The sequence below is a fragment of the Saccoglossus kowalevskii genome, chromosome 15 (genome assembly GCF_978046115.1).
Source record: "Saccoglossus kowalevskii chromosome 15, keSacKowa6.1, whole genome shotgun sequence".
In the NCBI taxonomy this organism is placed as follows: Eukaryota; Metazoa; Hemichordata; class Enteropneusta; family Harrimaniidae; genus Saccoglossus; species Saccoglossus kowalevskii.
In genome coordinates this window covers 27078034-27091718 of record NC_140655.1, presented here as the reverse complement: position 1 = coordinate 27091718, position 13685 = coordinate 27078034, and the positions used below count along the sequence as shown (strand labels likewise).

The 13685-nt window shown below is 36.0% G+C and overlaps 1 protein-coding gene across 1 annotated transcript in view; it reads left to right on the top strand.

Annotated features, from left to right (window-relative positions):
- Positions 1-6596: 6596 nt before the first annotated feature.
- Positions 6597-13685, top strand: part of LOC100369506 (splicing factor 3B subunit 4-like) — a 29679-nt gene continuing 22590 nt past the window's right edge. The window contains exon 1 of the mRNA XM_002732384.4: positions 6597-6860. Coding sequence (XP_002732430.1) covers positions 6827-6860 — 34 coding nt within the window. The 5' untranslated portion in view covers positions 6597-6826. The remainder of the gene's footprint in view (positions 6861-13685) is intronic.

Below are 13685 nucleotides of genomic sequence, written 5' to 3'. Positions count from 1 at the left end.
TTGTAGATGACATATTTTTTTTACATTCTGTGAACTATTTTAATTTTAAGAGAGACAGATTTTTGAAAATTTGAAAGTCAAAGAAATTTTATGACAGTAAACTTTTCATTTGGGATCTTTAAGACAGCAAGGTGCAGTGACTTTCACTGTTGTCCCAGGGAGTCAGTGACTTTCACTGTTGTCCCAGGGAGTCAGTGACTTTCACTGTTGTCCCAGGGAGTCAGTGACTTTCACTGTTGTCCCAGGGTGTCAGTGACTTTCACTGTTGTCCCAGGGAGTCTGTGACTTTCACTGTTGTCCCAGAGAGTCAGTGATTTTCACTGGTGTCCCAGGGAGTCAGTGACTTTCACTGGTGTCCCAGGGAGTCAGTGACTTTCACTTGTGTCCCAGGGTGTCAGTGATATTCACTGGTGTCCCAGGGAGTCAGTGACTTTCACTGGTGTCCCAGTGAGTCAGTGACTTTCACTGTTATCCCAGGGAGTCAGTGACTATTACTGTTATCCCAGGGAGTTGGTGACTTTCACTGGTGTCCCTCCAGGAAGCCACCTTAATTTTTTTGTGGAGTCTTGGGAGTTACTTTGACTTTCACATGAGCTCTAGAGAGTCACAGTGATGTTCAACCATGGTCATGGATAGTCACAGTGACTCACTGTGACTTTAACTTCACAGAATCACAGTTAATCAAAATAAAACGGTTAACTGTAAGTAACAAGAACGGGATAGTGTAATCAAATTATAAAATCATGGTACTGAGCGAAAATTTAAGCAGAATATCAATTGAGAAGTGTGGGTTTCAGGTCATTTTTATATTGCCATCGTTACCTATGATCAGGTAACATCTCAAAATAGTTCTCAGTTACATTAGGTAACAAAATTATATATATCAGTAGTCTTCATATATTACTTTACAAGGTATTTGTTGATATCAAGCAGTATTTAAACATTATTTTTAAAGATAAAGTGTGTTTTCATGGTCTTCAGAAACTGCCGTTAAATTCTAATATAACGATTTACCATGAACGAAAAAAAAGAAACTTCATACTGTGCTCACATAATTAACTATACTCACACTTTGACATTAAAGATTGACACTTACTGCTATATAATGCTGTAATATGTGTACATGTCAAAAACATACAGGGTACCTCTTTGTGTGCATTCTAAATTTATGTAAACCATCAATGCATTCTACATGTGTTGTATACATCGCATGGGACTCATATCAAACCATAATATTTTACAGTGTTTGACTCAACAGTGTATTTACCCATCATATTGCTATGTGTATGAAATAGTGGTACTTTACCGGTATAACTTGTGATACTTTAAAATACTTGATTTTCGCTTGGAATTAATTTTTGCTATTTTCGCTGAAGGAATAATTCAGTGAAAATAAAATCCAGCAAATATACTGTTTTTCCTATATTTTACATTCAACTTGTTAAAAAACAGTGAAAACAAAATGTTTATTTAGCAAAAATTAATTCCAGCTAAAATAAAGTATTTTACAGTATAAGGTTTGAACATGTTGATTCTATGATATCATTTCTTGTAACTTTCTTGTATTTTCAGTGAATCATTCCTTCAGCAAAAATAGCGAAAATTAATTCCACGCGAAAATAAAGTGTTTGACAGTAGTTCATACAAGGAACCTTCACAGGTTTGCATCCACAGATCTCAACACATGTGACCATTACATTATTTGTATCGTATACCATTGATCTATGAAATTCAAGTGCACCTGAGAATGGAACACACATGTAACTAAAATTACCACATTCCTCTCACTACATCAGATTGATACTGGTCACATGTGATCTATACAATGTGTGTAACATCCATTGTGTGTTTACTTAAAATTACGACGCACACTGCTTGATAACTGATGCTTTAACTTATATAGCTCATATTGTTGTGTAGATGTTTCATGCAGTACAAATGTACACAGCATATCATGGGGCAAGTTACTTTGGTACTAGCCTGGTTACCTTCCTGTTTGGTGGACCCACAAATAAAACTTCTTAGATACATATCTAACAGTTGTATAAGAAACCAAGAGGTATTATTGAAATAAAGTTATTTTTTTGATATATTAGCTTGTGTTTTCAGTCTGTTTTTAACATGGAACTTCTTTGAATTGATTCCTTCTCCCCCCTAAGTTGTGTCCCGGGGGGTACATAGAACTTACCTAATTGGGACGTGCCCCTAAAACGGATGTGTTTTTTTGATTTAAGGTATAAGTATCTGTCTTATTCCTGGTCAAGATTTGGTATACTTGTTCAACCCCCAGTTTCTGATAGCGGACCCCTAAGGAGATCAAAGAGAAAGCGAACTGTTGTTTCTCATTTAACAACCTAAATAACCTGAACATTGTGTTAATAGTATGCTCATATGTAAGTGACAGAGGTGTTTCTATGGTCAAAATGTATATTTTAATAAATAAATATACAATGCAATTGTTGGTTTACATGTGCTTCTATTGGAGATGCTCTTCTAATAGAGCAAATACGGTAACGGTTTTATTTGGAATAAACAGTGATGACAGAAATGGTACTTCGGTATAAACACAGGGAGCCCAGGAACTACCGGTATAATCAACTGTAGTACGCAGACTCACAAGACTGGTTACGAACCACATCGAGGTCACGACTCGGTTAGCTTTGCTCAACTGGTTAGTAACCAGTCTTGTGATTGGTTGTTGACAAAATGCTGAACAGGCCACGCCTCCAACTGTGCCGTGCGTTCGGGCAAACCGTAAGGAATTCCTAAATGGAGTCAATTTGTGTAGTTTTCTTGATTTATTCTGCAGATATTGGTAAAATGTAGGTAAGGCTTTGGCGAAATTTGAAGGAGCAACTAATATTCTTCAACCTGGTATTTTTTTTAGATTTTATTTTTCATTCTTTTCGTCTGTTTTTTCAAGTTTAAAAAATGTGAGCTGGCTGGAGCCTTCATCCCTTGTCTATTTCTTACACAAGGTACCGGCCGATACCCACCCCCCACCCCCCCGCTCATAAGGAGTACGTACAGTTGATCATAGTTCCTGGGCTCCCTGTGGTATAAATATGGGTATAGATTTTGCCACTATCCAGGTATAAAAATTGTCACACTTTTGAGCACTCATTGGTTGAATCAGAGTCACATGACTACATCACAGTCCATGGCAACATGTAACAACTTTGACCTAATGATTGTCTTGAACAGCAGCAAAGCATTCAGTGCAAGAGAACCTGTTCAAAAACTAGTGTTTCTCCGATATCTTAAAGAGTGGTTGTGCTTGTTCTGTTCGATATATCGATGTATACAACTTGCGTAAAATACATTGTTTGTTTACATGAAACCTGAACAGGCACTGCGTGACGACCACCGCCCTTTAAAATAAAATGTCTGCTAAGCATGGGAGTTCTCACATGGTTTTCTAAACCAAACACAGATAAAATTTGTAAAGAACTGGACAATATCTATGAAATATTGAGTATAAAACTGAGATAAATATTTAAAAAGTAGTCTCAAACCATTGGTGAAAATTGAGTTGGGAAGGCAAGTAACCAATGCACAGGAAGCTGAACAATATATTTTTCAAGTTCTATTATTTTTAGCAGATTTTGGATTTCAAGAACATGCAAAAGATTGGTTATGCACCTTTTATGAAGGTGAACATAGTTGTATTGTCGGGAACATGCATCAAAAATCAAATTTATTGGATTTATTTCTTTACAGTGAAGATTTTAGTGTGTTGGACAGCTGATTGTAAGTCCCATAAATGTCCATATGTGGGGGTGCACTGGGGACCATATGTTTTAGTATTGATCACTGGAACCAATCTTCCACTGGCCTCTGAAGTCTGTTTCTGGAGAGGACAGATCATGATGACATAACCTGACTGCTTCAAACTAATTGGTGTGAACTGATATTAAAAGTTGTAATAGTAGGTTTTACATGGGTCAGGAAGTTCAACAATTATGACACCAGCTGTTCTACACCTGATGCAAAATACATACAGTTGCTATTTAGTAAACTCAGTTTCTGTTGAAAACTGAAGTCAGTGACACAAGGAAAAAACTGATTATTTAGAATTTAGTTTTAATGAGGGGCTTATAATTTACCCGTACATCAGGGTCATAGTATTTGCTGACAATAAACACTTTTCATATGACTGGCGCCCTCACAGTTTCCTGAACGAGAGCCTTTGAGTAGCCCAGCCTGTAGAGACATAGAATTGCTTTTAGAAGGTGGACATACTTTATTTTTATATTTTTTTTAAAATTAAACCTGTGTGTTCAATTATGATGTTGTCAGTTCGACTTGTACTTGTAGCTAATTTTCAGAAATGGAAACCACTTTAATAACAACTGATGAGTTACTTCACATTTATTGTTTAATTATTTCAAATTGAATTTAAACTATGCATGTTTTTATTGCGATTGACCAAGATGTCACTCTAGTTAACTATAATAGTAACTATATGGGTAATATTTGCAATGTCATGATTAAGTTATAATTGTCCCTTACATCCATCACTGCATAATTTCAGACTAGTGTTTCAATAACAGTTTTTACCACTATAAACTATGGGGTATAGATTATAAAAAAAATGAAAGGAGAAAATTTAAAAAGAAAATCATCTCCCCTCCCAGGGTTTATATTGGCCAATATTGATCTAAAAAACAATATTGTCCACCTATTCCCACAATCACATATGCTTGTACCAAACTGTCCTATCCTTTTCATTCACACTGACTTCGGGGTTGCAGTCACAAGTTTGGATGATTGATGATTTTTAGGGTCTATGTTTGGATACATGGTTTGGATATGCGTGTTTGTGATTGCGCCCTCGCCGACGGGTTCACTGCGCAATACGTCTAATTGTTGGTGAGGGCGTAACTCACATCGATCTTCTCTTGTCATCATGATTGATCGAATGTAGTTTCGAAGTTGCTAATTTAGTGGTTTGAGATACAAACTATCAGCAAGATAACAAATACTTTATGCTAATTAGCCATTCTTTTTGACTAATTCTGAACAACTTCAAAGGTTTTGCAAGGAATACAACGTCCTCTGGGAACGTACTATGCGCCCGTCTTAACCGTGATTTATCGCTGGTCTTCACTATACTCTCATTCCATTAAATAAATTCTATTACACTTCATTCATTCAATAATAATAATGATGTATGAAATGAGTCAGCTTTTTTTACAGACGTGGACAGAAAAAAAATGTTACATTGCACGTTCTACCAGGGTGGGCTGTTACTATTTGCGATATCCTTGTTATCCTATGTCCGCCACCCAGGACAAACCAGAGGTACAAACCCAAACCCTATACTTTTGCTGTTGTTGCTGACTAGACTGACTAACTTCCTACTGCTTCCCGCTATTCCATATCTGAATGCCCCACCCATCTCATCAATTACTGTCACCGTAACATTGAAGACCGTGATTTCCCTCTATACAATCGAACCGCGGGAACAGATATTTCTGTAGTTGCCCTATTGCAAAAAACATTACATGTGTCATAAGACTAATAGTGTTTTTAGATCTGTCACAGAGAAAGGCAAGATCTCTTAATATTATAAAATACATTTGTACATGTAAACTATTGTTCAGAACTTGTCGGATCCAATGTATTGGCCCATATATTGTTTGGTGTTTTTTGAGACTTGTGCAAATTAAACATTGCGGAGAAAACAGGCGGAGGCCGTGTGATATTGCAAATTCAAGAATGCTATTTGAAGGGAACATAAAGCGATGTAAAGTTTTGCAATAAATCTAATCTACAATGTCGTCCCTCTTTAATAAATTAATTACAACATTACTAGTATACGACAGTGATATTTGGGGAGACGACGGTTCTTGCAAGTCTGACGTGTTCAACTACACTTTTTACGATTCATCCAAGTGTGAGAAAAACATTCCTATAATTGGAATATACGGAGAATTGACTCAATTTTCAATAGATGTATTTATCAAACGACAAATGTCTTGATTAAATATTATACCCGAGCAACGAACACATCTTATGAACTTGTGAAATAACATATGACAATAAAAACTTTGCAATGAACATTGTCGTGACAAAATGTATAAACGAAAAAAACTTCTTTTTCTTACCACAGACAGATGTGTAAGCTCGCATTCTGTTATGATGTAGAATAGTACTTTATTGACACCGTAAAGAAAATATTACAATTTTTTATGAACATCAATGAAGTTGAAATATTGAAAACATTAGTAATGTATTAAGTAAAAATGTATAATAAAAATAGCAACATTAGACTAAACTACTAGTATTTTGATTGTGAAATTAGTCCTTTCACACGTACTTTGATAATACATTTTGACATTGTTAGTCAGTGTTTGACTCTTTACATTGAAACATATAGTTAGTTGTCTTTGTTTCTTAAAGGGCGGCAGACGTCGTGTCGCGTCCTGTTCGATATGGGACTCATAGTGACGTATACGTATACAACGCGTGTAAAATACTAGTACGCAGCTCATTCACATTTAATTCAAAACTCATTAGGTTAGGAGGTCTCAAATAAAAAACGTACACCACGCGTATTAGGTCCCTCTAGGTTAGTGCTTTTGTGTTCCAGTTCGGTATAGATTCACAGTGATTCGATTTCCCCCCCACAATAACGTATTTACATGTATAATTCTACCAACGGCGAATACCGATGTGATGGCATATTTGTACTATTCTTTTTACATATACTAGCAAAGGAAAGCCGATAAACATAGAATTTCATTCAGTCACACGAACGTACAAACGAATCCGAATCCACATTCGAAAGCGAGACTAACATCGGCGTCAGCGTTGTTTGAAAATGGCGGCTGGTCCGATATCCGAAAGAAACCAAGGTAAATATCCACTCACATTTTAACGAAGTCGTCCACATCTTTGAATTTTCCAGTGTTGAATGTTTGATCGTTAACCATGTGTAATTCGTCTAATTATCAGAAGTGTGTACACCGGGTCGAACGCTCCCGAACTCTCGACCCGGTCTTCAATGCTTTGCGATTTGCACATGTGTACACGACGAAAACCAACCATATCCCTTATGTATGAACTTTATAGAAATCGTATCCTCGTTTGCAACTGCTATAAACTGTATTTGTATTACTGGAATGTGAATTGGGATTAGGTGTGAATCTTGTAGCGACCCTTCCCAAGCTCACTGATGATGTGGTGGGCTTTGGGTTATTTTTAAACGTGTTTAAATACGAAATGTTATTGTCACTAGACTAATAATAAGGCACAGATCTAGAAGCAGTACCTACACACGAATTGGTGACGTCATAAAATACATGACCTTCAATCGGGGTCGTTTCCTCGGTATATACGAATTGGTATATACAAATTACAATAAAGATACTTAAGACATTACACATAAGGTAAAACAAATCACGTGACAATATAATGATAATAACGGTAATAAATCCTAGCTTAACAGTTGAACAGAACGCTCATATAGTCAGTCGGGTGACGCCGAGGGTCACGAACTGTGTTGCAAAATGGCCGTGTGGTTGAAACTGGGTCATGGCGTGACGGGTGAGGAAGACATCATTAAACACTCAAAATCACAATAAAACGGGGAACTGGTTGCATATTACGGCGTAGCCAACATGGGAAATAAAAAAACGCCCAATACAAACGACATGGGTTCGAATCACACTAGATACACACTCACCAGAACCGAAGCAATCAGAAACCAGCAATCGTTTTGGCTTTTCCGTTCAACTCATCGGAACACTGGAGTAGTTAGAAAAATGAACACCACTTAACGACCAACGTCGTGGCGTGGTACACAAGCGTGCCATCAAAATAAAACAAAATTAGCTTGAAAAGACAGTGGGTTCGAGTCCCGCTCAGAGCTACCGTAAAAACGTAAATCAAATAAACTGAAATCTCTCAAACCGTAAACAAGTAAACAAAGAACGTCGCAAAAAAATAATAAACCTCACAAAGCTCCACCATACAAAACTGAATGAATAAATAATAAAATAACTAACGTCTTAAACTGGACGACGCGCAATTTGTTCAACAGTTTCCAGATTGTGACAAGAGATAAACAAGACCCAAGTCAAGGTAAGTTTTGTTAAAGTGTCGATGGCGTTCCCTATATTACGAAAACAATTCAGGCAACAGACGAATATCTTCTGTGGTGTTGTGGAATTTATACCGTGTCTGCGGAATTGTTGATTGAGGGTTCGAAGCCAGCAGTTAACATTTTGTTAGAAAGTTTCACAATTAAATCAAATATCCAATGATACCAGTATATTTATTTCATTATTTTAACAACTTGCAATGGTGGAAGTTGGTCAAACACGAGTTCTTACACCTAAATAAGTATCAAATATTTGTCGACACATTTATTCTCTCAACCTTGTAGAGGTGGAAATTAATTAAACAACAGGTATTTACTCACAAATATAATGGTCAATATTTGTCCATACATTCATTCTGTCAATTTAAGAACTTGTAATTGTTGGAATTAATCAAATGAGAGTTGTCTACACCAAAATAAGTTTCAAATACTTGTCCATACATTTATTCTCTCAATTTAACAACTTGTAATGGTGTAAAATTATTAAACGAGAGTTGTCTACACCAAAATAAGTCTAAAATATTTGTCCGCACATTTATTCTCTCAATTTAACAACTTGTAATGGTGTAAAATAATTAAACGAGAGCTGTAGACACCAAAATAAGTCTAAAATATTTGTCCATACATTTATTCTCTCACGTTAACAACTTGTAATGGTGTAAAATAATTAAACGAGAGTTGTCTACACCAAAATAAGTCTAAAATATTTGTCCGCACATTTATTCTCTCATTTTAACAACTTGTAATGGTGTAAAATAATTAAACGATAGCTGTCTACACCAAAATAAGTCTAAAATATTTGTCCATACATTTATTCTCTCAATTTAACAACTTGGAATTGTGTAAAATAATTAAACGAGAGCTGTCTACACCAAAATAAGTCTAAAATATTTGTCCGCACATTTATTCTTTCAATTTAACAACCTGAAATTGTGGGAATTAATCAAACGTGAGTTGTTTACATCAAACTAAGTATTTAATATTTGTTGAGACATTTATTCTCTCAATTTAACAACTTGTAATGGTGTAAAATAATTAAACGAGAGTTGTCTACACCAAAATTAATCTCAAATATTTGTCCACACATTTATTGTCACAATTTAACCACTTGTTAATAGTGGAAATTACTTAAATGCGACTTGTTTAATCAGTTGACATCAATGCAACTTACTGTAAATGGGGTAATTATTCACTGGGTTTTAATTTAGCTTATTTCGCTGACTGGAAAATGCGCTAAATTAAAACACAGTGAATATGTACAATTTAGCATAGAACACATTATCTAAATGACGAAACCGTGAATTTAAAACCCACTTAATATGCCTGAAATGGTAAATCAGTGAAAATTAAACCCAATGAAAATTAGTCATTTTACAGTACCCGCAGACAGTGCACAACAGAGTATCATTATTGAGCAATTATAAACAGGAACGTGTCTTGGCATTAGGGTTAGGGTCGGGTCAGGTATGGGCAACGGAATTATTAACAGGAACGTGTCTTGACATTAGGGTTAGGGTCGGGTCAGGTATGGGCAACGCAAATGGCAAACACCCAATTGGCAAGATGTACACTAACGGGTTATGGCATGCATATAGTTTACACAAGTAAAAACACAAAATTGGCAATTTTTTTGGACAATTGTAACTCAATAATAGAAATATGTTGTATTTCTATATATATACACACTATATAGTCTTATCAAATGCAAACACATCCAGTTAATCCATTGTGGTCTTGTGGGTCAGTTCTTTACATAGTGATCAGGAGGACCTGGGTTCAATTCCCTTGCCTGCCCATCTTTTTCTCGCAAACACCATTTGGCAATAAAGCTAAATATGACAACAAATTATTTAATTTGCATGACTACCCACATAGCTCAGTTGATTTGTACTATGTCAGCAATGTGAGCGATCGCTGGTTCGAATCCAGTATGTTTAGTTAGATTTTTGAATGCTAGTGAAGACAGTGCTCCTATGAGTAGGACTTAAATCCAAACTCCTGTGTGAAGACACTCGTGGTACAGTGGACAAGACAGTGCGCTGGGAACTCAAAGATCGCAAGTTCGAATCACGGATTGGACGCTCCTACAAAAGACATGAAAGACGTTAAAAACATAAACAGCGGTTTCAAAAACTCAAGTCAGGAAAACAGAACACAAGAATACTACCCCACATGGAAGCCAGTCGAAGTCGTCGAAGAACGAACACAGTCGAAGAACGAACACTGTTGACAGCTGTAGGTCACGTGCAACAACAGACACGAGGAGCATGGCTGCTCTCCAAATGGGTCCCTTCTTTTGTATTGACCCCCTAAGGATTGCTAATCCCTCTTTCTAACTCTTCCCCCCAAAATAATATATCGCCCCTTTTAAAATGTATTGAGCCACAAATTAATGAATATTCATGAGCACAGAAACTGCTACGTCATGAATAAATTAGCATAATTTTAAAAAATTTGCATAAAGTGTAGGTACTCCTTCTGGAGCTCTGCCAATAATAATAATAATACAGGGCACAGATCTAGAAGCAGTACCTACACACGAATTGGTGACGTCATAAAATACATGACCTTCAATCGGGGTCGTTTCCTCGGTATATACGAATTGGTATATACAAATTACAATAAAGATACTTAAGACATTACACATAAGGTAAAACAAATCACGTGACAATATAATGATAATAACGGTAATAAATCCTAGCTTAACAGTTGAACAGAACGCTCATATAGTCAGTCGGGTGACGCCGAGGGTCACGAACTGTGTTGCAAAATGGCCGTGTGGTTGAAACTGGGTCATGGCGTGACGGGTGAGGAAGACATCATTAAACACTCAAAATCACAATAAAACGGGGAAGTGGTTGCATATTACGGCGTAGCTAACATGGGAAATAAAAAAACGCCCAATACAAACGACATGGGTTCGAATCACACTAGATACACACTCACCAGAACCGAAGCAATCAGAAACCAGCAATCGTTTTGGCTTTTCCGTTCAACTCATCGGAACACTGGAGTAGTTAGAAAAATGAACACCACTTAACGACCAACGTCGTGGCGTGGTACACAAGCGTGCCATCAAAATAAAACAAAATTAGCTTGAAAAGACAGTGGGTTCGAGTCCCGCTCAGAGCTACCGTAAAAACGTAAATCAAATAAACTGAAATCTCTCAAACCGTAAACAAGTAAACAAAGAACGTCGCAAAAAAATAATAAACCTCACAAAACTCCATCATACAAAACTGAATGAATAAATAATAAAATAACTAACGTCTTAAACTGGACGACGCGCAATTTGTTCAACAGTTTCCAGATTGTGACAAGAGATAAACAAGACCCAAGTCAAGGTAAGTTTTGTTAAAGTGTCGATGGCGTTCCCTATATTACGAAAACAATTCAGTCAACAGACGAATATCTTCTGTGGTGTTGTTGAATTTATACCGTGTCTGCGGAATTGTTGATTGAGAGTTCGAAGCCAGCAGTTAACATTTTGTTAGAAAGTTTCACAATTAAATCAAATATCCAATGATACCAGTATATTTATTTCATTATTTTAACAACTTGCAATGGTGGAAGTTGGTCAAACACGAGTTCTTACACCTAAATAAGTATCAAATATTTGTCGACACATTTATTCTCTCAACCTTGTAGAGGTGGAAATTAATTAAACAACAGGTATTTACTCACAAATATAATGGTCAATATTTGTCCATACATTCATTCTGTCAATTTAAGAACTTGTAATTGTTGGAATTAATCAAATGAGAGTTGTCTACACCAAAATAAGTTTCAAATACTTGTCCATACATTTATTCTCTCAATTTAACAACTTGTAATGGTGTAAAATTATTAAATGAGAGTTGTCTACACCAAAATAAGTCTAAAATATTTGTCCGCACATTTATTCTCTCAATTTAACAACTTGTAATTGTGTAAAATAATTAAACGAGAGCTGTCTACACCAAAATAAGTCTCAAATATTTGTCTATACATTTATTCTCTCAATTTAACAACTTGTAATGGTGTAAAATAATTAAACGAGAGCTGTCTACACCAAAATAAGTCTCAAATATTTGTCCGCACATTTATTCTCTCAATTTAACAACTTGTAATGGTGTAAAATAATTAAACGAGAGCTGTCTACACCAAAATAAGTCTAAAATATTTGTCCGCACATTTATTCTCTCAATTTAACAACTTGTAATGGTGTAAAATAATTAAACGAGAGCTGTCTACACCAAAATAAGTCTAAAATATTTGTCCGCACATTTATTCTCTCAATTTAACAACTTGTAATTGTGGGAATTAATCAAACGAGAGCTGTCTACACCAAAATAAGTCTAAAATATTTGTCCGCACACTTATTCTCTCAATTTAACAACTTGTAATGGTGTAAAATAATTAAACGAGAGCTGTCTACACCAAAATAAGTCTAAAATATTTGTCCATACATTTATTCTCTCAATTTAACAACATGGAATGGTGTAAAATAATTAAACGAGAGCTGTCTACACCAAAATAAGTCTAAAATATTTGTCCGCACATTTATTCTTTCAATTTAACAACTTGTAATGGTGTAAAATAATTAAACGAGAGTTGTCTACACCAAAATTAATCTCAAATATTTGTCCACACATTTATTGTCACAATTTAACCACTTGTTAATAGTGGAAATTACTTACCAGTAAATGCGACTTGTTTAATCAGTTGACATCAATGCAACTTACCCGCAGACAGTGCACAACAGAGTATCATTATTGAGCAATTATAAACAGGAACGTGTCTTGGCATTAGGTTTAGGGTCGGGTCAGGTATGGGCAACGGAATTATTAACAGGAACGTGTCTTGGCATTAGGGTTAGGGTCGGGTCAGGTATGGGCAACGCAAATGGCAAACACCCAATTGGCAAGATGTACACTAACGGGCTATGGCATGCATATAGTTTACACAAGTAAAAACACAAAATTGGCAATTTTTTGGACAATTGTAACTCAATAATAGAAATATGTTGTATTTCTATATATATACACACTATATAGTCTTATCAAATGCAAACACATCCAATCAATCCATTGTGGTCTTGTGGGTCAGTTCTCTACATAGTGATCCGGAGGACCTGGGTTCAATTCCCTTGCCTGCCCATCTTTTTCTCGCAAACACCATTTGACAATAAAGCTAAATATGACAACAAAATATTTAATTTGCATGACTATCCACATAGCTCAGTTGATTTGTACTATGTCAGCAATGTGAGCGATCGCTGGTTCGAATCCAGTATGTTTAGTTAGATTTTTGAATGCTAGTGAAGACAGTGCTCCTATGAATAGGACTTAAATCCTAACTCCTGTGTGAAGACACTCGTGGTACAGTGGACAAGACAGTGCGCTGGGAACTCAAAGATCGCAAGTTCAAATCACGGATTGGACACTCCTACAAAAGACATGAAAGACGTTAAAAACATAAACAGCGGATTCAAAAACTCAAGTCAGGAAAACAGAACGCAAAAATACTACCCCACATGGAAGCCAGTCGAAGGCGTTCGAAGAACAAACACAGTTGACAGCTGTAGGTCACGTGCAAC